Source organism: Triturus cristatus, chromosome 8 (genome assembly GCF_964204655.1).
Source record: "Triturus cristatus chromosome 8, aTriCri1.1, whole genome shotgun sequence".
NCBI classification, from domain to species: Eukaryota; Metazoa; Chordata; class Amphibia; order Caudata; family Salamandridae; genus Triturus; species Triturus cristatus.
Genome location: NC_140591.1, coordinates 922,820,302 through 922,846,617, shown reverse-complemented (window position 1 = coordinate 922,846,617; position 26,316 = coordinate 922,820,302). Strand labels below are relative to the sequence as shown.

Here is a 26,316-nt window from a genome sequence, read left to right as displayed (position 1 = left end):
ATACAATAAAGCTCTTTTGACGTCAAGTGTGTGAAGAGCCCGTTCTGCTACTGAATCAGGTTGAGGAAACAACACAAGTATCTCAACTGATTGGTTAAGATGGAAAGCAGAAACTACTTTGGGAAGGAATCTGTGATTGGTGCAAAGAACTACCCTATCTTTATGGAGTTGAAAGAAGGCTTCTTCTAAGGTTAATACCTGCAGCTCACCAACTCTCCTTAATGGAGTGATTGCAATGAGGAAGGGATACTTCGATGAAAGAAACTGCAAAAGACAATTGTGTAATGGTTCAAAGGGTGGACCCATAAGTCTTGTAAGTACAACGTTAGAATTCCATACTGCTTGTCACCTCTTTTATTCGCATTGAGCAGAGAACCCCTAACCGCAAAAATACGTTCCACACAGGCGATAGAGAGGGTTCACTTTGGCACCACAGAAAATACCTAAGCACGCCAACACAGCCCACGTTATGAGTCAGGAATGACATTAACAGGCAGAAGAGGTGGACAATGTTTCCCTCCCCCCATACACCCATTCACTTCAATCCAGCGTTCCCCCAGCACAACATTTGGGTCCTTACGAGGCATGGCATCAAGGAGACTGTCTAACAATTTCGGACATGTTCAAATTCAGGGATATTAAAACGTTTGAGCACTGCAAACGCAACTTTAAACTTAAAGACACATAACTGTTCAGGTACACCCAACTCAAGCACTGGGTCATGCTGCCGACCATAAGGGAGGCCACCCTAGGGATTTAACTCCCCTGTGGCAATTTGCCAAGAGAGGTGGTGGGGCCAAGGGCTGCGTCTCCTTCCTATATACAAAGTTACTTGCAGCACAGACACTGGTCAAGCCTCGGTATGTTACGCACTGGGAACATACACTGGGAGAACCCAGTTTGGACCCTGGCTGGTCACGGTTGTGGCGAGAAATTTTGCGATGTAACCACTCCATCGGACTGTGGGAGGCGAACTCCAAACTCATGTATGACTGGTACCTATATCCCACTAAGATCAAGAAAAGTTTTCCCCACTCATCAAACCTGTGTTGGAGAGGTTGTGGTCTGTTGGGAGTTTTTAAACCCAAATGGTGTGACTGCCCGAGCATCCGCCCCTTCTGGACAGAGAATCTGGCTCAGATGAAAACTGTATTAGGATACCCAATACCAGACGATCCCAGCATGATCTTACTGGGGTTACGCAACGATAACTTTCGTTACAAGACGAGCAGCAACAGAGCAGTGATGTGGCTCTGTATCGGAGCGGCGAAGATGGCGGTGGCTGCTGCTTGGAAGCGCCCATCCGCTCCCTCGCTGACGCAATGGCATGCCAGATTGTGGCCCGCGGTCACGATGGAACAAATGGCAGACATCGCCTCAGGCTCGTACAACATTTTCGAATATATATAGGAACCTCTGGTGGGCTACCTTTCCATAGGCCTTCCATTCTTTGCCTGCCCCACACGCACCACAGCCTTACCCTTATTTCATTTTGAGCATGATGCGAGTTCAGGGAAGATCTAAAGGGAAAAGGAGATGAGCACCAAAACGCCCTATCTAATTGTCCTCCTAGAAGCCTCCACAGGTCATAGAAAGGAAACAAGCGAAGAGCATATCCACGTACCACAGTTATGTTGAGGAGGATTGTGGGGGTGGGGGGGGCCGAGTAAAAAATTGTGTCCAAAGAGAATGTAAAAAGACCTACGAGTGCTCATTGAAAGGCCGATATTTAGCAAACTGTACACTGTATTAGAAATGTTTCAATGGGACAGACTGTTCAATTCTATGTTAAATGTGTAAATGCTTCTTTGATACGCCAATAAACACAGTTTTGAGAAGAAAAAAAAAAAGATTCCATACTGGTGCTTGAGGGATTCTTGGTCTTATTACTCTTTTTAAGCCCTCCATAAAGGCTTTAATGACATGAAATTTAAATAAAGATAAATACTGTCTGTTCTGCTACTGCTGCAAGATGCAAACAAATAGATGAGTAAGCTAGCCCACATTGCTGTAAGTGTAGAAGGTAACTGATAATGTTCTGAACAGAAGCATCTAGGGGAATATTTTGTTGTTGTTGCAGTAGATAACAAATCATTTCCACTTTGCTGCATAGCAAGCTCTTGAGGTAGGTTTTCTTGCTTCTCTCAGAATAGTCATACAGTCTGGTGGCAAATTTAAATATCCAAACTCTATGACTTCAGGAGCCAAATCACTAAATTGAGCTCCTCAGGTTTTGGATGCTTGATTTCTCCACAGTTCTGAGTTAGAAGACAAGAGGTGAGATGTAGCTTTTGATGTGGAACTACTGACAGTTCTAACAGGGAGGTGTACCAAGGTTGACGGGCCCATGTGGGAGCTACCAAAATCACAAAATCAGTGTGAGTGATGTCTGCCTGAGTTTCTGAACCAGAAATGGAAGGAGTGGGAGAGGTGGAAAAGCGTAGGCAAAAAGCCCTGACCAATTCATACATAGGGCATTGCCTTTGGATAGAGGGTATGGGAACCTGAAGGTGAACTTTGTGCATTGTGCTTTGTCTACTGTGGTGAACAGATCTATTTGCGGGTATCGTCACTGTTGAAAGTATGGAGGGAGAACTTGGAGATGAAGTATTTGCTGCCTCCATCCGCTGAGGAGGTCAGGAATTTTGATTGTTCACTCCTGAAAGGTGTTCTGCCAGAAGGTGAATTTTGTGATGGATTGCCCATTTCCAAATTGAGACAGGCCTGAGAGTTGGAGAGAGTGTGTCCCTCCCTGTTTTTGTACATAGTACATCTCTGTCATGTTGTCTGTGCAGACTAGGACAACTTTGCTTGTGAGATGAGACTGAAAAGCTATCAGCACTAGAAATACTGCTAGAAGCTTTAGATAGTTGATGTGGAGACGCTTGTGTTTGTCATTCCAGTGACCCTGAATTGTCTAATGATAGAGATGTGCACCCCGACCTGTGAGGGATGAGTTTGCTGTTAGCAGAATTTGTGGAACAGGGTCAATGAAAGGAAGCCCTTCTGATACATTTTGTGGGTTCCACCGCTGCAGAGAGCCAACACTAGATCTGTTAATTGACCCATAACTGATTCCACTGATGTGTTAAGCATTCTTGTAGTGGACATGTGTAGTCTTGCATGAGGCACTATTGCAATGCATGATGCCATCATTCCTCGTAGGCACAAGAAAGTCCAGCTAGGCAAGGATTGGTCAATTTGGAACTGCAGCAATAGAGTCTGGATATTGCTAATTCTGGCTGCATTGGGAGAGGCTAGAGCCATGTGAGTGTTGAGAGTGGCTCCTGGATGGGATTGTATCTGTGAGGGCTCTAGGTGAGACTTGTGCATGATGACCATGAACCCCAATTGGTGGAGTAGGTGTAGTGTAGTCTAAGTGTGTTCTAGACACGTTTGGTGTGTGCTGGCTTTGATGAGCCAGTCGTCAAGGTACAGGAAGACATGAATTTGTTGTCTTCTGAGATGAGCTGTCACTACTGCTAGATATTTGGTAACCACCCTGGGAGCTGTAGTTACTCTGTATGGGAATATTTTGAACTGGTAGTGTTTGCCTGCTATCACAAATCTGAGATATTTGCGACGAGCAGAATGAACGGGGATGTGAAAATATGCATCAATTAAGTCTAGCATAGACATAACATTGCCTTGCTGTAGAAGTGGAAGGACCTGTTGATGCGTTACCATATGGAAGTGTCCGGATAGTATGTAGTGGTTTAACACTCTGAGATCCAAAATTGGTCTTAAAGAACAGTCTTTTTTAGGGACTAGAAAATAAAGAGAGTAAACCCCTGAACCTTGGTACTGTAATGGAACTGGTTCTATGGCTCCTTTCTGTAAGAGAGATAGCACCTCTTGTTTGAGTAACTGTAAGTGGTCTGATGACAGTTTGTGAATGTGAGGTGGGATGTTTGGAGGATTGGTAGTAAGCTCCAGGCAGAAACCATGTCAGATAATGTCGATCACCCTTTTGTCGGTTGTTATGGATTGCCAAATGGGGAGAAATTGTTGAAGTCTTCCCCTGACAGGTGTTAAGTGATCGGGGGAAGTGTGGGCATGTCACTGGTTGTTAGTGGAAGGGGTGTTACGCGGTGTGGCGCCTTTACCCCTACCATTGAAACTGTTTCCACTATACCCTCCTCTATAGAAACCTCTAGAGGGAGAGAATTGGGTATTTCTTTTATAAGAGGATGTTCTGTAAAAAGAGCGACAAAAGAAGCCCTATTTGATGGGGACTGGAGCGCTCCCACGGACTTTGCCACTTCAGTATCTTTTTTCATTTTTTCTAGGGATTGGTCGACTACAGGACCAAACGGGTGTTCTTTGTCAAAGGGGGTGTTTAAAATGGACTATTGGACCTCAGGCTTAAACCCAGAAATCCTAAGCAATGCATGCCTTCTAAGGAGAATGCTGGTATTGAACTCCCTAGCTGCAGTGTTAGCTACATCTAAAGCAAATCTGACTGAGGAGTTAAAGATGAGTTTTCACTCTTCAATCAACTGTTGTGTCTTAGCTTTGTGTTCTTCTGGAAGGTATTGGAGCAGCTGCTCCATTTCATCCTAGTGTGCCCATTCGTACCTGGCTAGTAGGCCCTGTGTGTTTGCGATGTGCCAAAGGTTAGCGGCTTGAACAGTCACTCGTTTTCCTGATACATCAATGAGCTTAGATTCTTTGTCTGGGGAGGTGGGTCACCAGAGGTTTGTGAATTAACTGTTGTGAGCATTGGACACTACTACGGAGTCGAGAGGTAATTGTCCCTTGATAAAAACAGGATCTGATGGTGAGAGTTTGTATTTTTTATCTACTCTTGGAGTTAAAATACATGCCCGTAGAAGGTCTTTAAAGAGATCCTCAACATGCCTCATCATGCCTTTTAAGCATGGGGAGTGATTGACTGGACCTGTGTTTAGACTCAAGTGTTTCAAATAAAATGTCTACTTCTAAGGACTCTTTATGTACGGCCACCCCATGGGTCTGCAGGCAAATGTTTCCTCCTCAATAGGATCCCCACCTGGATCTGTATGTGGAGATCCGTGAGGTGTTATGTGTAAGGGATACTTAATTATTAACTGTGGAGAAGATGGTGGAGGTGGAAAGGGTTATAGGGCAGGATGAGCGGGGCTCGTACCGGATCACCGACAAAATATCGAGAAGGAGAATATCGAACTACCAAAATATAGAAGGAAAAATATAGAATGCCAAAATATCGAATGCCTATCTCCAAACAGGTAAGTACAAAAATATCGAATCCAAAATATCGTTGTAAAAAATATAGTTAGTCAAAATATCGAATTTTTTAAATGTCTTAAAAGTAATGTAAAATTAATGAAATAATACATATAATTAACTGAAACATTCTTAAAAATACTTAAATAACTTTAACATTAATAAATAATTAATGCAAGTAAAAAAAACAATTAATACATATATTAACGTAATATTAATTAAAAATATTCAATATTTTTTGCGTAGGATAGCGGGCGGGTTTAATTTACTATTACCACTCCAGTAAGTGCAATAGTAGGGAAAGCGTTGGATAGCGGGAGGGTAAAAATTACTATTCTCACTCCAGAGAGTGCAACAATAGGGAAAGCGTGGATAGCGGGAGGGTAAAAATTACTATTCCCACTCCCGAGTGTGCAACAGTAGGGAAAGCATTGGATAGCGGGAGGGTTAAATTTACTATTTTCCCACTCCAGTGAGTGAAACAGTAGGGAAAGCGTTGGATAGCGTAGGGGTAAAAATGACTATTCCCACTCCAAAGAGTGCAACAGTAGGGAACGCTTTGGATAGCGTAGGGGTAAAAATTACTATTCCCACTCCAGAGAGTGCAACAGTAGGGAAAGCGTTGGATAGCGGGAGGGTAAAATGTACTATTCCCACTCCAGTGAGTGAAACAGTAGGGAAAGCGTTGGATAGCGTAGGGGTAAAAATGACTATTCCCACTCCAAAGAGTGCCACAGTAGGGAACGCTTTGGATAGCGTAGGGGTTAAAATTACTATTCCCACTCCAGAGAGTGCAACAGTAGGGAAAGCGTTGGATAGCGGGAGGGTAAAATTTACTATTCCCACTCCAGTGAGTGCAACTGTAGGGAAAGCATTGGATAGCATAGGGGTAAAAATTACTATTCCCACTCCAAAGAGCGCAACAGTAGGGAAAGCGTTGGATAGCGTAGGGGTAAAAATGACTATTCCCACTCCAGTGAGTGCAATAGTAGGGAAAGCGTTGGATAGCGTAGGGGTAAAAATTACTATTCCCACTCCAGTGAGTGCAATAGTAGGGAAAATAAGAATTTCATATTTTATTAATAATACATTAATTATTAATACCCAAAAAAAGTATTACAATTAATTACCAATTACACAATATTTAATAATTATTTTTATTAATTACCTATTAATAATTAACAACCAATTAATTTTCAATACCAAAAATTAATAAATAAAATTAATACCAATTCATTAATAATAAATTAATTATCAATATACAAAAAATAGGTCTATAATTAATTATTTACAATTAAATTACTTCCCACCATATTCCCCTATAAACCCACAACCCGCTACAAATAATAAATTAATACAATTAACATAATTATCAATTAAACAATGAATACAAATTATTTAACAATTAATAATTAAACAACCAATTAATTTTCAATACCAATTAATAATTATGACAAAACACAGCACCAAATGCACCACTCAATTCATGTAATATAAATTAGTCCAAATCTCAAAAGTAGTACGTATTCCAAAGGGTTCTTCTTTATTGTTCAATTTAAAATATGAATTTTTTGACAACAGCACACGCAATTTCTTTCACCTTATTATTATATTGAGCCACTTTTAAATCCGGTGCTGTCTTAGTGGGATTCCGCTAGCCCTGTGGTTTTTTCTCACCAATTAATAATTACCTCATAATAATTACATTACTTCCCCCCTATTCCCCTATAAACCCACAACCCGCTACAGAAGTAAAACGCCAAATTACATTAAAAATAATTAATAATTCCTAAAAATTAGTATTTTATGTACTATAATTAAATTACTTTCCACCCTATTCCCCTATAAACCCACAACCCGCTACGGAATTAAATTACACTAAAATTAAATAACATAAAATTCATTACTTTAAAAATATTCAAACATACATTCCAAAATTAATACATACTTTTAACACATATACTAACACTTAAAACACTATAAAAAAAATCGATATTTTTAACAACTATATTATTACTGTCGATATTACTTACTTCGATATTATTTAAATCGATATTTCTTACCTGATTTTCGATATTCTTCACCACTATATTTTGGCAATTCGATATTCTGACCATTCTATATTAAAAACTCAATATTCTGTCCTGTCGATATTTTTAATTCGATATTATGTCTGTTTACCGTGGTACCATGTCCTTCTTCTTTTTCAGAGGAATCTTATAGGCAGGGTCCTCTGGAGGATGTTTGCATTTTGCTGGTGTTTCAGCAGAAATATGTATCAGGATTAATGTAAATTTTTCTCTGTTTAAGGTACAATTTGGCCTTAAGAATGTCTTAAATTGATTCTGGAGGCTCAGGGAGGCTCAGCGTCAAAACCAATTTGTCCTTGGGAGTGGAAGGTTTAGGCTCCGAAGCGTGGTTTTGAGTGGAGGGTTTTGGTTCCGAAGCATGTTTTTGTATTGGAGCGGAAGGTTTCAGCTCCGAACTAGATTTGTCCTTCGAGCCTGATGGTTTCGGATCTGAAGATGATTTTGTCCGTCTCTGTCCCCAGCCAGAAGGTTTGACGATTTGTTTAGGTGCTGAGCTGGTAGGCGGGGCGTCGGAAACATTGTCTCGGTGCCGACATTGGCCAGAAAGCAGAGGTGGTGCTGAAGCCTTATGCATTTTGGAAGAGGTTTTAAGGGGCAAGGGGTCTTCGGTACTCACTGCACCTTGTCCCGAAGGCACATCTTCAGACTCCAGGTCGACCTCTAGCTCAGGATCGGACTCTGAAATGGAGAAGGCCTCTTCTTCTTCTGCGGCAGTCACTTCGATCTCCTCTTGCTTGGATTCTTCTCCGAAGATATCCAGAGTGTGTTGAATGCTTTGACGTTGCATTTCTCTTCGTCGAGCCTAACGATCGCGTAGAGTCTTTTTGGAACAAAACGATTTACAAGCATTGCCGTCGTCCTCCTTGTGCTCCGGAGATAGGCACCAGTTACAAACTTGATGTAGGTTGGTACAAGGGTACTTGGAGTGGCACCCAGGACAGAATAGGAATGGAGTACGTTCCATCAGCAAAAGGCTGCCCCGACGCGGCTAGGCCAGATGGCTGCCCACGAGGTTTTCGATCGAAGATGGAGAATTTGTTGACTGATTTGATAGGCAGAGAACAAGGAAACATGTATGTAAATAATACCATCAAGGATACAGTGCACCGAGGGGAACCAGAAGAACAGTTTCGAACCAGAGTGCAGCAATATAGTCCAAACCCAATGGCGGATAAAAACTATCTAACAATGGAGTCGATGCCCATGCGCACTATCACCAAAAGGATGAATCACCTAACCCCGTGACTGGAAAGACTTCTTCGGAAAAAAACAACTTGCAAATATCCGGACCTAACAGTAGATGGCAGGAGTATGCAAAGCATGTGTATCTACAGCTCACATACCTCCAACAGACACGTTCCCAAACTCAATAGAATAAGTGGTCAGTGACACACAACTGCATTGCTCAGACTAAATGGCTTACTAACTTCAGCCTGAATTCATGCTCAACACATTCTCTATTCTTCCTTGTGTGAACTTAACTTATGAGTGATGTAAACCGCCCCACATTTAGAAACAGACTATACACATCCTGAATGTGAATGGCCTTGCCAACATAAACAAACTGAAAACAAATCTGTCACATCTGGCTTCGAAATAACAGACAGAGCTCTTTTACAATAGACCCATGTGCCACTGACTGGGTCAGAGAAAATGAAGAGAGGGCTGAGAATGAGATACACAGCTGCAACACCTTAATACCTGATGACACGTGGGGCAGAATCAGAAAAGGCAGCACTGCCGTCCTGTTCAGGAAGACATTTCAAGTCATGATATTGAACATAAATAGTCATATTTATTTTCACAAGCTTTCCAGACACCTCTGCTCTGTGAACTCATACTTACATACATCTCAGGCATTCGCAGGACCAGATCCGGAGATCGGGCCTTCTCTTACATTGCCCCTGAAAAGTGGAACGACCTACCATTACCTCTCTTCTTGAGTTCTGCAAGAATCTGAATACACAACTAGTCAAACATCCTCCTGCCCGCCCTGAATGTAAATGGCCTGACCAACATTACCAGATGAAAAAAATCTGTAATATCTGGCCTCGAAATAACGGACATAGCTCTCTTACAAGAGACCCACTTGTCAGGGGCGTAACACAGGCCCCCGCAGTGCGGGGGGACCCCAAGCTCCAGGGGGCCCCCCAGCACAGCACTCTGGCTGCAGAGCTTCAGATTGAGCCCAGAGGGGGACCCTCCACGTGCCTTGCAGGGAGGCCCCCTCAAGTTTCGTTACGCCTCTGCCACTTGTCACTGGCTGGGTCAGACAAAATGAAGAGAGATTGGGCTGGGAATAAGATACACAGCTGCAACACCTTGATACCCGATGACACCTGGGTTTACTGGAACCAGAAAAGAAAGCATTGCCCTCCTATTCGGGAAGACGTTTCAAGTCATGATACTGAAAACCTGTTCAGATCAAACAGGCAGATTTATTTTTGTGAACTTTTCTTCTCAATACACCACTGAGTTCAATGAATGCAACTAATGGCACAAATACTTTTTTTTCTTTTTTTACACAGGCTACTGTGAATTATCATTGTGTTAAGGAAGATAAGTATCATAATAAAACTGGAACTTTACTTTTGACCCAGTGGAAGGCAGGTTTGGTAGACCCAATGCAAAAAGACAATGATAGAGGTCTACTGAGAGACCTGATGCAGCATTTCTTGGTTGACTTTAGTCAGTTGCTTAATTCCAGTGCATGAGATCATACATTTGTGCATTTGTCTCCTTTGTACATGGTTTCTCTACGAGGATCAACTTTTTTTTATTTTTAAATCGGATGTTATCTTCTCTCATGTAGACTCCACAATGTTAGACGGTAGATTATCGGATCAATGCTTGGTTCAACTATCTCTAGATCTTGACCAGACCACCCAATTGACAAAAAGATGGTGGATAAACACAACTGTATATAAACGTCTGAGTGAAGAAAAAATATCTTCTGCAGTCTTATATTACCACATATTTGAAGAACAATGAAAGCTCTTAGTCATTGCACCAGATCCTATGGACAAGCTCAAACGCCAGTGCCAGGGGAAACATCAGAAGGAACTTAGCTGCATGACAGTGAAAAGCTAAGGACGCACAGGCTGATTTGGTAAGGAAAGTCAGTCAACACTCAGCCCTGTATAAACTGAACCCTTGTAGCACTGAAAAAAGCCAAATAAGAACGTAATTCCTTATTCTTATCAAGTGCAGAGTACATCTTGTCACACCTCAAACTATACCAGTACTGTCATGGTGAGAAAGTGGGTCATTGACAGGCGATGGAACTACATCAGAGAGAAAACAGGTCTGCCATCCAGTCTAATACCGATGGATTTCAGACACATCTGCTATAAACCACCAAAGAATTTGAGTAGCTAATTTCTATGCCCACCTTTTCAGTTCAGTCCTCTGACGCATACGCAGCACCAGATCCGGAGGTCAGGCCTTCTCTTACATTAGACCCTAAAGCATGAAAAGACCAACTACTACCTCCCTACTTGAGTTCTGCAAGAAGCTGAATACATGGGTCTTCAAATAGTTTCCCGACGACCTAGGTGAGGCTAGAATCTCACCTGCTCAGAGCCATGATTTCCTCCCAGGTGATAGAGGGTTTAAAAATGCACATAATAGAACATAAATCATCCATACCTCATGATGTGAGTGCCCTTTAGTGGTATGATCTCAGACGTACATGGTTGCATTCTAGAAAACCTTTTTGGTAGATTCCGTAAAAACTTTTTCAGGTCTAAAATCGAATGACAGGCTGGGATTGACCTAACCTGCTATATATGGTCTAACATTTTGAGGCATCATTATAATGGTTTCAAAAAGGCAAGACTGAGATACGTTTTTTTTTATCCTTAAAGATTGCCATTAGCCCTCGGACAGGCAGTTTATTCCTAATATTTTCTGAGATTCTCTTTGCTGTAGACGCAGACTCCTGGAAAGTGCTATACTGCACATTCCATGGACATTTGCTTGCTTATCATATTTCTGATCTCAAAGCATCCTTAATAGATCCCGTAGCAACTCGTTTCTCATCACCCCATATATGTGGCACTCCTCTACAACCTGTCCATGTTCCCCGAGAGGTTCCCCTTGAACTCAGACTGGAATAGGAGGCATGTCAAGACACAAACATTTGCCAAACTGTACATCCTACGAAAATGAAACCAAATGCATCCCCACAGATGAATGATGGCTGAAAGAAACAATGGAGACATCTTCCTACAAAAGTCTTATCTACAGATTTAATGGCCATATTCCAATCTTCGACTTCATTTGGGAACATTCCCTGAAGGAAGATATTATTCAGAAACCTACATTGTTGAACTAAAAGTTGTTCAACTTGATTGCTAGTTTTATATCACGTATTCACAGTTTGATGTTCTTCAAAACATGTTACTCTACAATGTATTTGAGCAGGCATCTTTTTCCTCTGCATTTACCTTCCAGAGTAGCCAGAGGAGCTGGGTGGAGCTCTGGCCTCCTTCCCACCCACAATCACACCCTTTAAACTATCCTACCCAAGAGGTGCACTATTCTATGTTTAGGACAGTCCCCAGCCAAAGCAGTGACCTATCATGACAATATTAGTGGACTTGAACCTAGCCTAATGGAAGCAAGCCATACATCAGAGACCGCTGGCAGGACTCTTGCCCTCTCTCCCTCTCTTAGGGCAAGGGTCTGGTCCAACTTCTGCTTACGGAGAACTACTCATTTTCTATTTCCTTTATAAACCATACCGAAGCAATTTCGAATAGTTGGTCACAGCACACCACAAGTACCTAAAGTGCTGCCCACCCTGCTCCACCCCACTATACCACTCCTCAATTCTTTCCTTCTGATACTTGAATAATCCCCAATTTTGGACTTTCATCACAACGGCTATAGTATCCAAGAAATAGGATTATTAAAAAGGTCAATGACGTCACAGCTTCACTTTGAATTAGGCCAGCAGTACTTGGATCCTCATCGCTATGTTCACAGAAACAGTTAACTCTGGATTCCTTTACCTTTAAGTCTGCTAGATGAAGGCCTAGCCCTTATTTTTATTTACTAGTCTATGCGATTTCCAGGACTTACACAAAGTGTCTATGGAGACAGCAATGGGACACATATACTCGTGTTTTTTACTGGTTCACTTCTATATCAATTATAACACGAGGAATGTTCACATGTATCCCACATTTAAAACAACAAAAGTAGAAATCGGGTGCAAACGACAACCAGAGATAGTGACGGTATTTTATAAGGAGTTTTTTGTTTCTGCTGCTACTGCGGCACTAAGAATGAGACCATAAAAATGTCATTTTTAGAAAACAATAAGATAGACAATTTAAAGTGAAAATAACTTAACATTTCGGCATTCTTCAGACAACACAAGCAATAGAAATATAAGATATGGAAAATGCTACTTACCAGTATGCATCTGTTCTTGGCATGTAGAGCTGTAGATTCATATACTTGTGCATAGATCGCCATCTGGTATTGGGCTGGGATGTTTGCACTTTGTTTTTGTCTTGGAAGAAGTCTTTGTAGTCACGAGGTAAATGACTCCTCCTTAGGACGATAGTGCGCATGGGCTTCGACTCCATCTCCAGATAGTTTTTGCCATGAAGGGTTATGATGGAGTTAGTAAGAAATAGAAAGAGATGTCCATTTGTAATGTATCTAAGTAAGATAGTATTGGAACAGATAGAGGTATCCGGGGAGGCAGATGGGTGTATACGAACCTACAGCTCTACATGCCAAGAACAGATGCATACTGGTAAGTAGCATTTTCCGTTCGAGGCATATGAGCTGTAGATTGTATTCTTGTGCATAGACTATACAGCAGTTACCTCTTTAGCAGTGGCTACCTGTATCTGTTGCAGTGGTTTGAAAAAGTGTTCTTAATACAGCCTGGCCCACACTAGCTTGTTGTTTTGCTTGCACGTCTACACAATAGTGTTTTGTGAACGTGTGTGGTGTAGACCAAGGTGCTACTTTGCAGGTGTCATCTAGGGTAATGTTCCCTAGGAATGCCATAGATGCCCCTAGTTTACATGTGGAGTGAGCCCTAGGGGGAATGGTTAAGGTGCGTTTGGCTTTAGCATAGCATATTTGGATGCATTTAACAATCCACCTCGCGATCCCTGTTTTTGAGATAGGATTGCCTTTATGAGGTGGAGAAAAAGCCACAAAAAGTTGTTTAGTCTTTCTAAAGGATTTTGTTCTTTCAATGTAGTAAAGTATAGCTCTTTTTACGTCTAGCATGTGAAGAGCTCGTTCTGCTACTGAGCCTGGTCGAGGGAAAAACACTGGAAGTTCTACAGACTGGTTAAGGTGGAAAGTAGATACGACTTTAGGTAGAAATGTTGGGTTAGTCCTAAGAACCACTTTGTTATGATGGATGTGGAGAAAAGGTTCTTGTATGGTTAATGCCTGGAGTTCACAGACTCTCCTGCGAGAGGTGATCGCAACTAGGAAAGCTACTTTCCATGATAGAAATTGCAATTCGCATTTATGCATAGGTTCAAATGGGGGACGCACAAGTCTGGTAAGTACCATGTTTAGGTTCTATACTGGAGAGGGTGGAACTCTAGGTGGAATTATCCTTTTAAGTCCTTCCATAAATGCCTTGATAGCTGGTACCCTAAACAAAGACAAATGTCTGTTTTGGAGATAGGCTGAAATTGCTGCAAGATGTAATTTAATGGATGTATACGCTAGGTTACATTGTTGTATATGCAAAAGGTAACAGATGATGTCTTGAATGGAAGCATCTAGAGGGTTGATTTTGTTATTTCTATAGTAAATTACAAATCTTTTCCACTTTGTGGCATAGCAAGCTCTAGTGGTAGGACGTCTAGCCTACTTAATGATGTTCATGCAGTCTGGCGGTAAATTAAGGTAGTCAAACTCTAGGACTTCAGGTGCCAGATCACAAGGTTGAGTTGATTGGGATCTGTCCATGGGTCTGAGTGAGAAGCTTGTGTGAGAGGCATAGCTTTTGATGAGAAACTACTGATAGCTCCAAGAGGGTTGTGAACCATGGTTGTCGAGCCCATGTTGGAGCAAACAGGATCATTGTGAGGAAATGCTGTTTGAGTTTCCAAACCACTAGTGGAATGAGTGGGAGAGGAGGAAAAGTGTAAGCAAATGTGCCTGACCACTTCATCCATAGCACATTGCCTTTGGACAATGGGTGTGGATACCTGGATGCGAAGCTTGGGCATTTTGCGTTTTGGTGTGTGGCGAACAGGTCTATTTCTGGGTGGCCCCACATTTGAAAGAATGGAAGCAGAACTTGACGGTGAAGTTCCCATTCGTGGATCTGCTGTTGTTGGCGACTGAGTAGATCCGCAACCTGATTGTGTACTCCTGGGAAGTGTTCTGCAAGGAGATATATTTTTTGAGGAATGGCCCATCTCCATATGCTTTGAGCTAGGTGTGAAAGCTGGAGAGAGTGTGTCCCTTATTGTTTTTGTATGTAGTACATTGCTGTTATGTTGTCTGTACGGATCAGGACAGCTTTGTTTAGGAGGTGGAGTTGAAAAGATTTTAATGCTAGGAAGATTGCCAGCAATTCCAGGTAGTTTATGTGGAATTGTTTTTGTTGAGGGGTCCGTATGCCTTGAATGGTATGGGTTTGAAGATGAGCTCCCCAGCCGGTGAGCGATGCGTCTGTTAGCACTATCTGTGGAACCGGGTCGAGAAACGGCCGCGATGGGTGCGGTCGTCTACCAACACCAGATCTGTTAGTTGACCTTGAGCCTGGTTCCACTGACGTGCCAAACACCCTTGTAAGGGAAGCATCCGGAGTCCTGCATAAGAGACGATGAAAATGCAAGAGGCCATCATCCCAATTAACTGCAAGAACACTCGCGCTGGTAGTGAGTGTTGAGGTTGAAATGTTTGTCTTAGTGCTTGTATGGCACTTATCCTGACTGGATTGGGGTATGCAAGAGCTTTTGAAGTGTCTATTGTAGCCCCTAGATATTGTTGTATGTTGGCGGGTTGGAGGTGGGATTTGGTGAGGTTTACCGTGAATCCCAAGTGGTGAAACAGTTGGATTGTTTTGTGTGTGTGGTATACACAGCAGCTGTGTGAGTTGGCTTTTATAAGCCAGTCATCTAGATGAGAGAAAACATGAATGTGCTGTCTTCTTAAGTGGCGTGCAACTACTGCGAGACACTTGGTGAAGACTCTGGGGGCTGTAGTCACCCCAAATGGGAGGACCTTGAACTGGTAGTGTTGACCAACTACCACAAACCTGAGATATTTCCTGTGAGCAGGGTGAACGGGAATATGAAAGTAGGCGTCCTTTAAATCCAGAGTGGAGAGAAAGTCGCCCTGTTGAAGTAGTGGAAGCACCTGTTGAAGAGTGACCATGTGGAAGTGGTCTGACTGAATGTAGAGGTTTAGTGGTCTGAGGTCCAATATGGCCTGGGAGAGCCATCCGTCTTTGGGATTAGAAAATAGAGGGTGTAAACCCCTGTGCCTTGGTGAGGTAGGGGGACTGATTCTATTGCATGTTTTTGTAATAGAGAGAGAACTTCTTGTTTTAGAGGTGTTCTGTGGACATTTGACGTGGTCTGTGAGGAATGTTTGTGGGGGGGGGGGTAGAGGTGAGTTCTTAATCAAATGGCTGATTAAGAAGTGCTGACTGTACGTCTTGTTTGAAGCCTGAAATGCGGAGTGTTTTGGTGCCGAAGTTGTGAGTTCGACACCTGGATGGGGTTGGCTCAATCCCGAGCCAGAAGGTTTGTCCTTGTGTTTCATAGCCAGGCCCGAAGGCTGAAACAGTGTCACGGTGTCGACCTAAGCCCGAGGGCGAAGGTTTAACTGGAGTCTCTGATGTTTTTGTGGGCAGTTGGGGCTCGTTACTCATGGTTCGTTGAGCCGGAGTGATGTTAGAGTCCTCTTCCATGTCGGAGTCATTTGCTTCAGACAAGGAAATGTGCCCTTCTTCTTCGGCGCTGAGTTGGAATTTTGATTCTTCTCCAAAGACATCCGGCACCGGACTAGTGCCGTGTCTCATTTCGGGCCGTCGAGCCCAACGGTCGCAAATGGTTTTCTGCGATCAAAATGATCAACAGGCCTCGCAGCTGGTTTCTTCATGCTCCAGGGAGAGGCAGAGGTTACAGACCTCGTGCAAGTCTGTGTGTGGGAACTTAGCACCACACCCGGGGCATTTTTTAAATGGAGTCCGTTCCAAGGACTGCTTGCGTGATCGGCGCGGGTAGGGTTCACGGACCACGTCAAAGCGTCGATCGAAGTACTGGGATTTTACGATGCGCGTCGAAAGGGAAAACGCGATACAATACCGTCCAGTGGTAAGGATTGTGCGTCGAAAAGGTTAGAAGACGATCCCGAACCGGAGCGTCGCAATACACATCCGAACTCGATGGCGAAAAAATCAATCTGGAGATGAAGTCGATGCCCATGCGCACTATCGTCCTAAGGAGGAGTCACCTACCTCGTGACTACAAAGACTTCTACCAAGACAAAAACAAAGTGCAAACATACAAGCCCAACACCAGATGGCGATCTATGTACAAGTATACGATCTACAGCTCATATGCCTCGAACATATATATTTTGTTGTTTGGCAAGTCCAACTGTTTGAGTCACTTCTTTCTTGAATATATAAATATATATTTAGATTTTCCAAGACTTGTGGGCAGAGAAAAGCAAGCTTTGTATGCTATTCAGAGCTTGTACTCAATCATGTTTTAGCAAGTTTTAACAGTATAAATAGGAGATTAGAGAGAGCCAGTCCATTTAGCTCCAAAAAAAACAAAAATCCAACTCACCTTTCCCTTTATCTGAGCATAGACTATGGACCTCTGACCCCGAAAGATAGAAGTAGGAACCTGGCTTAATAAGGTAGATTCCAGTCCAGAGGGAAGGGTCCAATTCAGAGACACATTTTTCACCACTGGCTGCAGGGAACACTTGAGTGTCCTCAGAACCTGATTTAAAAAGAGAGAGTAGGGTTAGATATTAGAGGGAATGACAGAGATTGTAGGGAAAAGGCTCATGCTTCATAAGTTAAGTAAGAAAGGAGCACTACGACGAGAATGAGCTGACAAGAGGGAAATATTTAAAGTAAGCAAGAAAAAATGGTGCCGAAATTAACAACATGGCGCCATCTACTGCCAGAACAGCATTAAACAAGTGATTGAGAAGCAATCCCTGCAAATGCAGAAGTGCAGAGAGCATATTGCAATGTCAAGAAACTGCTGTTCAGTGACACATAAACAGCAACAGCGTGGGCCAAATCTTCATCTCCAAGAGCAAATTCGATTAAGACTATACGAGTCAAGCACCCATAGCTTCTATTAAACCTCAGGAGAGTTGCTAGCAGGTCCGACTGCTTCAGCGTGTCTATAGAGAGATGACAGCATAACCTTCTTATACAGCACCAGAAAGTATTAAAGTTGCAACTTAGGGGTCAAATTTGATTACAACCTGTCTTTTAGGCAACAAAGTAAGTCAGTGGTTGGCTCTTGCTTTAGTGTACTGTATTCCCTGAAAAAGTTCTTACACTACTTGTCCTCACTGCAAAAAAAAAACACCAAAAAAAACGGTTATCCAGGCTTGATAACCTCGATGTTGGACTAAAGGTAATGCCTCTATTTTGGTTTGCCACAGTACCTGCTGGGGAAGCGTCAGGTGGTCCAAAATGCGACAGCTCATTTTCTTTTGAAATTGCCAATTAGACTGCATATGTCCTCTCATTTGAGCGTTCTTCACTGGCTTTCTATCAGAAAAAGAATACTGTTAAAAGCACTAGTGCTCACTCATGGAGCACAGTATCAGACCGGTGCGGTCTACCTCAGAACGAGTTTGAGTTTCTGTTTTCCATCAAGAAACTTGAGGTCTGACAATAGACTACTAGCAGCGACTCCTAGAATTTGGCGTGCTAGAGCAGCAGGTAGATTACTGGTCCATCTTGGACCTACAGCTTGGAATAAGCTCCCTCTTGAACTCGCGAGCTGTAAGCAATGCTGCAGTGTTTAAAAAATGGCAGAAAACCTGACTTTTTGTGCAGGATTAAAACGACTGGACCTATTTTCACTTTTGGCCTGTGCTGAGTGCCAGGACACTCCTTGGAGTAGCATTCATCATTATCAACACAAAGGTACTTATTGCTATGGCAAAACAGTAACCTTAAACCTGACACGAGGAGGTAACAACAACCTTCTACTGTAAACCAAGCTGTGGCATTAGAAGTTGCCATAAACTCATAACAAATGTCAGTTTCATTAACTGAAAGAAAAAGGGAATCTCCCTACATGACACAGTGGCACTGGCAATCGTAGGATATACCAGATATTGAGAGGCTAATTAGTATGACAAAAAGTGGCCTTTAAATTTCGAAGTTGAGTGAAAATCGCCCTTAGATGCATGCCCTGGGGACTACGTTGCCCTACCCTGCCTACCAACACTTATGCAACAAGCATTGGCATAGCCAATAGGTCTCGCCTTTGGGACCTTATAAGTGTCTAGCCATGCAACAGTTGATATTGTTGCACCAAGGATATTGTGCTGCATAACTAAACACTTATAAGGTCCCAAAGGCGAGACCTATTGGCTATGCCAATGCTTGTTTTATTTGGACTTAGCTACGTTGTATTGCAGGCTTTATTCCCCAACCGCTGTATTTTTACAACATTTAAGGCACAGATATTTTGGGGGACTAATTCTTCCGAAAGAGAACGCTCTGTGTCTCATCTACGAGAAACAATACTTTGGGATAACCAGTGGCTGGCACATTATAATTTACCATTATTTCTTGGACAGAGTATATTGGGTATTTTGAGACAAGGGGACATTGTTTAAGCATTTCTGGCAGCTCTTTTTGGGGACATGAGGAGTAAAATAAAATATATATCTTCCCACATTATTGCAGAGCACTACTTCTGCAGCGCCATGATGTTTTCTGAAGAAATTTTCTGTGATGGGAGAAAATTATTTTTACTTCGCAGCCAGAGATTCTGAGCAGAACATCCATCCAAGGACTGACATGCATACTATGTACTACTCCATTTATAGCGCCTCTTCTTTTAGAAGCTCCCGCTGCAGTAAATGTTGTCTGTGAAGCGGTCTGCAAAGCGTCGGAACCCTTTACTGGATGAAAATTAAATCATGTGTACCTTTTGTAACTTACCTGCTCTATTGTAAAACGCTCTGAAACCTTTGGGTAAAGTTCGCTATATAAAACTGCATTCAATAAATGCCTCGTTGGGCGCTAGGGGGGGGGGGGGGTGTTATAGGGCGATAGTGCACTTGGAGACCATTTGAGCTTGTTGATGAGCTTTTTGATGAATTCAAGGAGAAATGGACAGTGCTGTGGGCAGTATGCGCTATCAGGGCACCCTGTGTGCGCAGTGACTTGCAGCCTGGCGTAACTGCGCCAACCTTCCGGAATTCGAACCCTTCTGGGAAACTTACAGAACACCACAGTTAAAAAAAACATGAAAATATTCTGCAACCATGGAAAGCATCCTTCCTCCTCAGAACTCTCAAACTTTACTTGCAATACTGGTTGATAAATACAATACGTCGTCGTTTTTTTTTTTGCAGTTTTTTTTTATATAGCGCGAACTCGACCCTAAGATATCGGGGCGCTCTAGGCGATCACCAGTTGCGTTGCAGACAGACACACTCATTTTAGGCACGGAGAGATTTGTCCAGATTTACAGGATGTTGAGCCTCCTGCCGAGACCGGAACCAGAACCGGTTCCTCAGCTCCGCTCTAGCCGTTACACCTCCATTAATAGGCTCTACCAGTGACATCAGAAACTAGTGCGGTAAACTATCCGCAAGTGCTTCGAGCGGACATTCGTCATTAGGAGGAGCTGCATTAGTTGGAAATTTAAAAAAGGTACACCCGCTGTCCACCTACTAAAAAGAATAATAGCGCAGACGTCACTACTGATTTAACTTCTTGGTATAGAAAGCGGAAACAGACACAACAACAACCAAACCGCTCACAAAGACATTACCGCAAACACACCCGCACGCGCGCACACACACACACACGTATGTTCTACTAGAAAGTCGTATACCTAAATATATTGAAGTACAGGGCCCACATAGATATACATAAAAGGCATATCTATGGCAAAGACATAAGCAAACGCACAGTCAGAGAGGCACTAAAGGCACACACAGTCAAACACAAATAAAGACACAGATGCAGACAAACAGGTGAGAGCACAGGCATCCAGTCTTCACTTCCCCGAAAGCACCAGAAAGCTAGAATTACTCCAGCATAAATATTAATGGGCATGGGGATATCTACTCACTGTACAGGGTGCGGACAGTAATACTCCTAATTACAGTAAAAACTAGAACTGCCATCATAAAAAGTAATACTGTACTGTGTCAGTGCTTGGAGATTATTCAAGGGGACTTCCCAGACAAGTACAGAGACTGCACCAGGCCAGTAGCCCATAGCTTCAATCTGCCACCAGATTACTTTGTCAGACAGGCTTCACGTTACAAGATACATTCAGACAAATGGATAGCAGGCCAGGGCATGTGACCAGCACTCCAAGAAGTTCGGAAGTTTAAGGGATAAAGATTTGTTTTATACTAACTGTAGGAGAGTGGAATCTGACTAATGGTTGCCCCCAACTTTTTGCCTGGTATTTGAGTGGTTTTTGACTAGTCTGGCTGGGATCCTGCTATCCAGGACCCCAGCCTATCTGCTTTCTCCCTAAAACTGATGTGAGTACTCTAGGTACAAACCTAATTGGATGCTGGGCATGCCCTACCAGTCCCTTGTAGATGGTACCCTAGGTACCCAGGGCATGGGTCCCCCAGTAGGCCTACCAGGGCTGCAGCACTTATTGTGCCACCCTGGAACAGCCACACAAACTGACACCACCAGACCACTACTGTAGTCTGGGTAAGGTGGTGCTAGCACCCCTTACAGGGATGTAGGTACCCTATATCCCACACCATTACAACACATATACTCTCATAGGTCACCCCTATGGCAGGCCCTGGTAATCCTACAGGGCTGGGTGCTGGGGTATGTGTGAGGGGGGACCCCTACCTGAGTAGGGCCTCTCTGCAACCTTCGTAAAATCGTTACTGGGTTGATCGCGTCATCGCAATAACTTGAGAATGGCTACACAGAACCATATCGTGTTTGGTGTCAAACATGTAGGAATCATACGCCCAGTCCAGCAATGGGCATGAGGATACGATTCCCCCTTGCTAGAAGGGCGATATGGGAAAAGCGGTAGAAATTAGACACCAATTTAAAAGTGCACAAGTTACACAAAATGGCTACTGCCCGCCACCTACATGACCCTGGCTGGCTGTTTGCTGGGGAAAACCCCAGCCTCGCCAGCTGGACAATAGGGCTCCTGTGGCAGGGAGGTGCTAGCATCTCCCCAGACAGGATAATGTGGATTGGAACAGGGTGGGTGCACCAAATGTCCTTTCAGAGTTGCACGTAGGCAGCTGCAGAGACCTAATTCTGCATACACCGCTTGGAACCGGTTCAGGGGCATCCTGCCCCTCGCCCAGGCGGGAAACACACAAAGGGGAGAGGGTGTAGCCACCCTTTCCCGCCTCACCAGCCATTGGTGGACACTACTCTGGACACTCCCCTAATCTTGGGGATATATGTGAATAACGTGGCCCCAGAGCCTCAGACTACTTTGGAACTTTACAGAACCGACCTTCGACGAGCTGCTGCCCAGCTGACTGAAGAAATCTCCCTTGGGATAAAGGAGTTATCCCCCTGCTTGGCAGGCACCTGAAACACTGCAAGTGACCCGGTTGGAACTTCGCTGCTCTCACGAACTTCGACGTCTTCCAGAACCCTTGAGGTGGGTTTCCAGCGCATCCCAGAGGCCAGTGAGTGTGCTCAACGAGTTTGGGCACCGTGGACCGCGTGGGTGCCGAGATCCCCAATACCCCGAGACCCCGGCCTCTACTTGCATAGCACACAACCCTGACCAGTGGGGAAGTTGTGCTTTGGCCCGTTTACGAGCCAACCACTTTGCAGCAATTGTGCCAAAGACCAGCACCCTAGCCCCCTCCGGTGGCCCGTGGGTGCCCTTTTACGCACTCCAAATTGCCGCCTCCCGCGGTCCCTTGTCTCTCGACTTGTGGGCCCTAGCGGAGGTCTATCTTTGAACACAAGAGTTCCCCTGGTTGCTCCAGGCCTGCTCTACGCTCTCTCCAAAGGAGAGCACCCTCAGACCTCGTGGGTCTGCACCAGCAGCTGCTTTGTTCATCTTGCGTGGGTTGCGGTTGCCAAGGCTTAGTGGATCCAATCGGGACACTAACACTGCAGCGACCCTCATCCGACGTGGGACAGTCGCCCTCCAGAAGCTGGCCTTCCTTGAAGCCTCCCGGAGCCCGTGACTGCAGAGCCAAGCTGCACCCATCTCTACCTGAAGCACCCGACATCCACGAGCTCCTTCCTGTGAGCTCCCTGGTCACTGTGCCGTGACCCAGACTCTGTCCCCTCTGCTTTCAGGTTCTTCTCTACATTTTCTACATCTCAGATCTTCACGACTTCATCAACGCTTTCGGCTAGCAGCAGTTTGGACTACTTTTCCATTGAAAATCAGCCCGCGACCCGACACCAGAATCGACCTATGCACCTGGCTTCCCTGGGGCAGGTAACAGTGGTACTTTGGTACTCCCGTGGTGGTGGGCTCTCCAAAGCCTTAAGTCTCAAGCCTTAACTTTGTACTCCTGCTAGAAGTGTCTTTAATCTTTAAATATTCAACCGCGACATTCTCCATAGACTAACATTGTGATCCCGATAGCAACTTCTTGTGCTGCACGCGTCTCCCGTGGGTCCCCTTCCTCTTAACAGTGGGTGGATTCTGAAGGGGCAAGCGATCCTGAATGCCCTAGGCATTGTCTGTAGAATTGTCGTGGTTCTTATACCACTATTTTAGTATATGGTTTGGTCCCCCCCTGGGGCCCATTGATTTCTGTGCTATTTATTGTGTTTATAAATGCTTGTTTGAAGTGTAACTTTGCCACTAGCCACATAAAGTGACTGTGGGATTCTGTCTAGAATAAATACATATATTTTATATATATACCTGTGTGGGCTACTCATTCATTTGGTTATTTAAGAGGTTATTATGGTAAAACAATAAGCTTAACACTCCTTCAAGACTTAGCCTGAAGGCTGCTCTCCACAGCTACCACTAGGATAGCTTTCTTTAAAGGTTGTCTTAAACCTATCATCAATAAGAGTCGAATTGGACTGGTGCAAGGTGTCCCTATAACTAGGAACAGCATATGCCAGGCCAACTTCTCACACTCGCGTAATGGAAGCATGAGCAGTCACAGAGGAGAGAGTTTGCATTTTTATGGCGATTGCAGGGTTCGGACAGAACCACTGAAGGCATCACGTTTCCTAAGCAGGTCGGCGTTTAAAGACTTTACCCACCTCCATAGCTGTCTGGTAGGTGTGCTGGAGCCAAAGTGTGAAATTCTACTGGGCCATGTTCACCACGCGCACCCCAGGCTCGGAGCACATCTCCTGCACGTGCTTCAAGGGCACGCGGCCTGACCACGAGCTAACCCTCGCTGCCATTGGAGCAAACCTCCACCCGTAACTCCGAGTCACTTCAAAAATGCGTTGCAGATTGTTTTGGCGTTTTGTGCAGTGTAAAATGTACCTCACAGGTGCCCGTCACAGCTTTTAGAGACCACGCAAACATACAGCAATGTGAACAGAAGCGTCTGAAAATATAATGTATTTAAATCTTTTTTTTTGTTTTTATACAGCACAGTTGAGACCTTTGCCAAGTATTTTAAGTGCTCTGTATATTTGAGAAATATATAAAAAAATCCTTCCATCTTCAACATACAAAGAACACGTATGCAAGGAGGTCACGAGAAACATTTAAGTGGTAAGATGTATGCAGTAGGTCATGCTCGTTTACAAATGATGTCAGGCACACACGGCAAGAGCTCTAAACCAGCAGCGCGAGAACATTCAATAACAAGCACGCTAGTGGTGCGCGCGCGCGCGCCACAGTGAGACATTTGTTTTGCATTATCGTGCACGCATCTGTGCAGATAATTGAAAACAGATGTGGCCCATGCAGGTAACCGCAAGCAATAGGCCGTGGGCGGAGCAAAGGCGGGACATGCACCCGCCTTTGCTCAATTGCGTGCTGTCTTTCTTCTAATCTTAGAAAGACACACGCAAAGACCAATAGCCTGTGAGAAAAACAAAAACACACGCACAAGCGTGTGGTGAGCTTGCTGAAGCCCCTTACTAAAAGTACTAGTACTTACTAGGCTCGACCTAAAAAAGATGGATTAGGCCACGATCTGGGACTGGGAGTGGCTGTTTGATTTCTTCAGCATTCCGCCCTTCATCTGTTATTTTTGCATTACTATACAAGGCATCTGTGCTTACACGTGAGTGGGTGTGTGGTGTGTAGGGGGTGGTGAACTGAAGGAGATAAAAACGCAGTACATGCAGGAGAGGGTGAACTGAGGCAGCTGCACAGGAAAGAGAGGAGGTGTGGGATACAAGATGGAGGATTTCAGAAGGCTGTGGTGAGAAAACGGTTTACAGGGTGAGGAGACAGTACAGGAAGTGGTGTGAGAGAAGAACAGAAGTGACACACTCTGAAGATCATAACCCATCCTCGCACTGCAGTAGTGTTGAATTCACCGTCTCATATCTCCAGAATGGAATTATTTTCAATTGCAATTATTCAGAACAAGATCATTTTGTTTACTCATCTATCTAATACTCATAAAAAGCATTGGCAAAGCCAATGGGCCTGGCTGGTTTTAGATGCATGTGCGTTACTGTGAGCTCTGCTGGATGCAATCACCACAGAGCGGTACCAGAGCACTGGCCGGGTGCACACTCTGGGGAGATTGGGGTTTACTTTACATGCCGTAAGTCCAGCCCTTATTACACAGACCACGCCTCTAGGAAAGGATCCGTAGTTACCTCCATAGTCCTGGTCTTCCCCTCTCCCCAACACACACTCCTTTTTCATCCCACTTAAAGCCCTCACTGCAGACTCAATATTGCACAGAGCTCCTCCTGCAGTCCTACCCTGGACAGAGAAAGACTCCATCGGAGGTTCCTGCACAGAACCCCATGTCCCCCTCCCTCCCGCACAGACCCCCCCCTAACAGAACCCCCCTCCCAGCGCAGACCTCCTGCCGCAGCCGAGCCCTGCTCCCAGGGGAGGCGCCTTGCATACTGCGGTGGGTGGCCACAGCGCCCTGGGTGGGGGCACGGGATGGCACAGCCTGTCACTGCCCGGGGCAGGAGGCACCGGTAGGCTCCTGGGGTGTCTGGGGTCTTGCAGTGTTAGGGCAGTGCTCCTTCCTGCCCTGCTCACGGTGAGGGAGGCGCCTTGCCCAGCTCCTGTGGCAAGCTAGAGCGCCCTCAGCGAGGGCACGGGGGTGTCACAGCCTGTCACTGCCCCCAGAGCAGCTCACCTGTGAGCAGCAGCAGCACGGAGGGGGCCCCCGCTCCCTGCGGGGACCCAGGACCGCCATCGCGAGGAGATAAACACTTCACAGTTGCCACTCCCTGTGTCTGCCTGCGCAGGGAAGACCCTCCTATAGATGACGCGCATCCTCCCTCCCACACATTCGGAGACTGTAGCTTTATAAAGGGGTGAAGAGGACTGCAAACCCCGGTTGCCAAATAAAGCGTCCTCGGCTAACGGAGCCCCCCAAAGACATTTAATAGCGCATAGAAACTGCATCTCGTCAGGGGGTGCTCGGTGCTTCTTGTCTTGTTTGGGGTGCCTACCCCCTCGCCTGCATCTCCTCAGGGGGTGCTCGGAGCTTCTTGTCTTGTTTGGGGTGCCTGCACTGAGCTGACAGCCGTGGGGTGAAGCCTGTCCATCATGAGGCTCGGGTACCCTGCTGGTTAACAACGCCTCCGACCAGGGGTGCCGCCTCTCTTTCCTGGGCTGGCCGGAGTTTGTGGACACATCATTTATATGTAGCGCCAACGTGGCCCGAGGGCATC

The 26,316-nt window shown here is 44.7% G+C and overlaps 1 protein-coding gene across 2 annotated transcripts in view; it reads right to left on the bottom strand.

Annotated features, from left to right (window-relative positions):
- LOC146805265 (von Willebrand factor A domain-containing protein 5A-like) overlaps positions 1–26,316 on the bottom strand; it is a 671,080-nt gene that overhangs the window by 213,997 nt on the left and 430,767 nt on the right. For both annotated transcript variants that reach the window (XM_085622439.1, XM_085622440.1), the window contains exon 12: positions 17,117–17,275. In XM_085622439.1, coding sequence (XP_085478565.1) covers positions 17,117–17,275 — 159 coding nt within the window. The remainder of the gene's footprint in view (positions 1–17,116; positions 17,276–26,316) is intronic.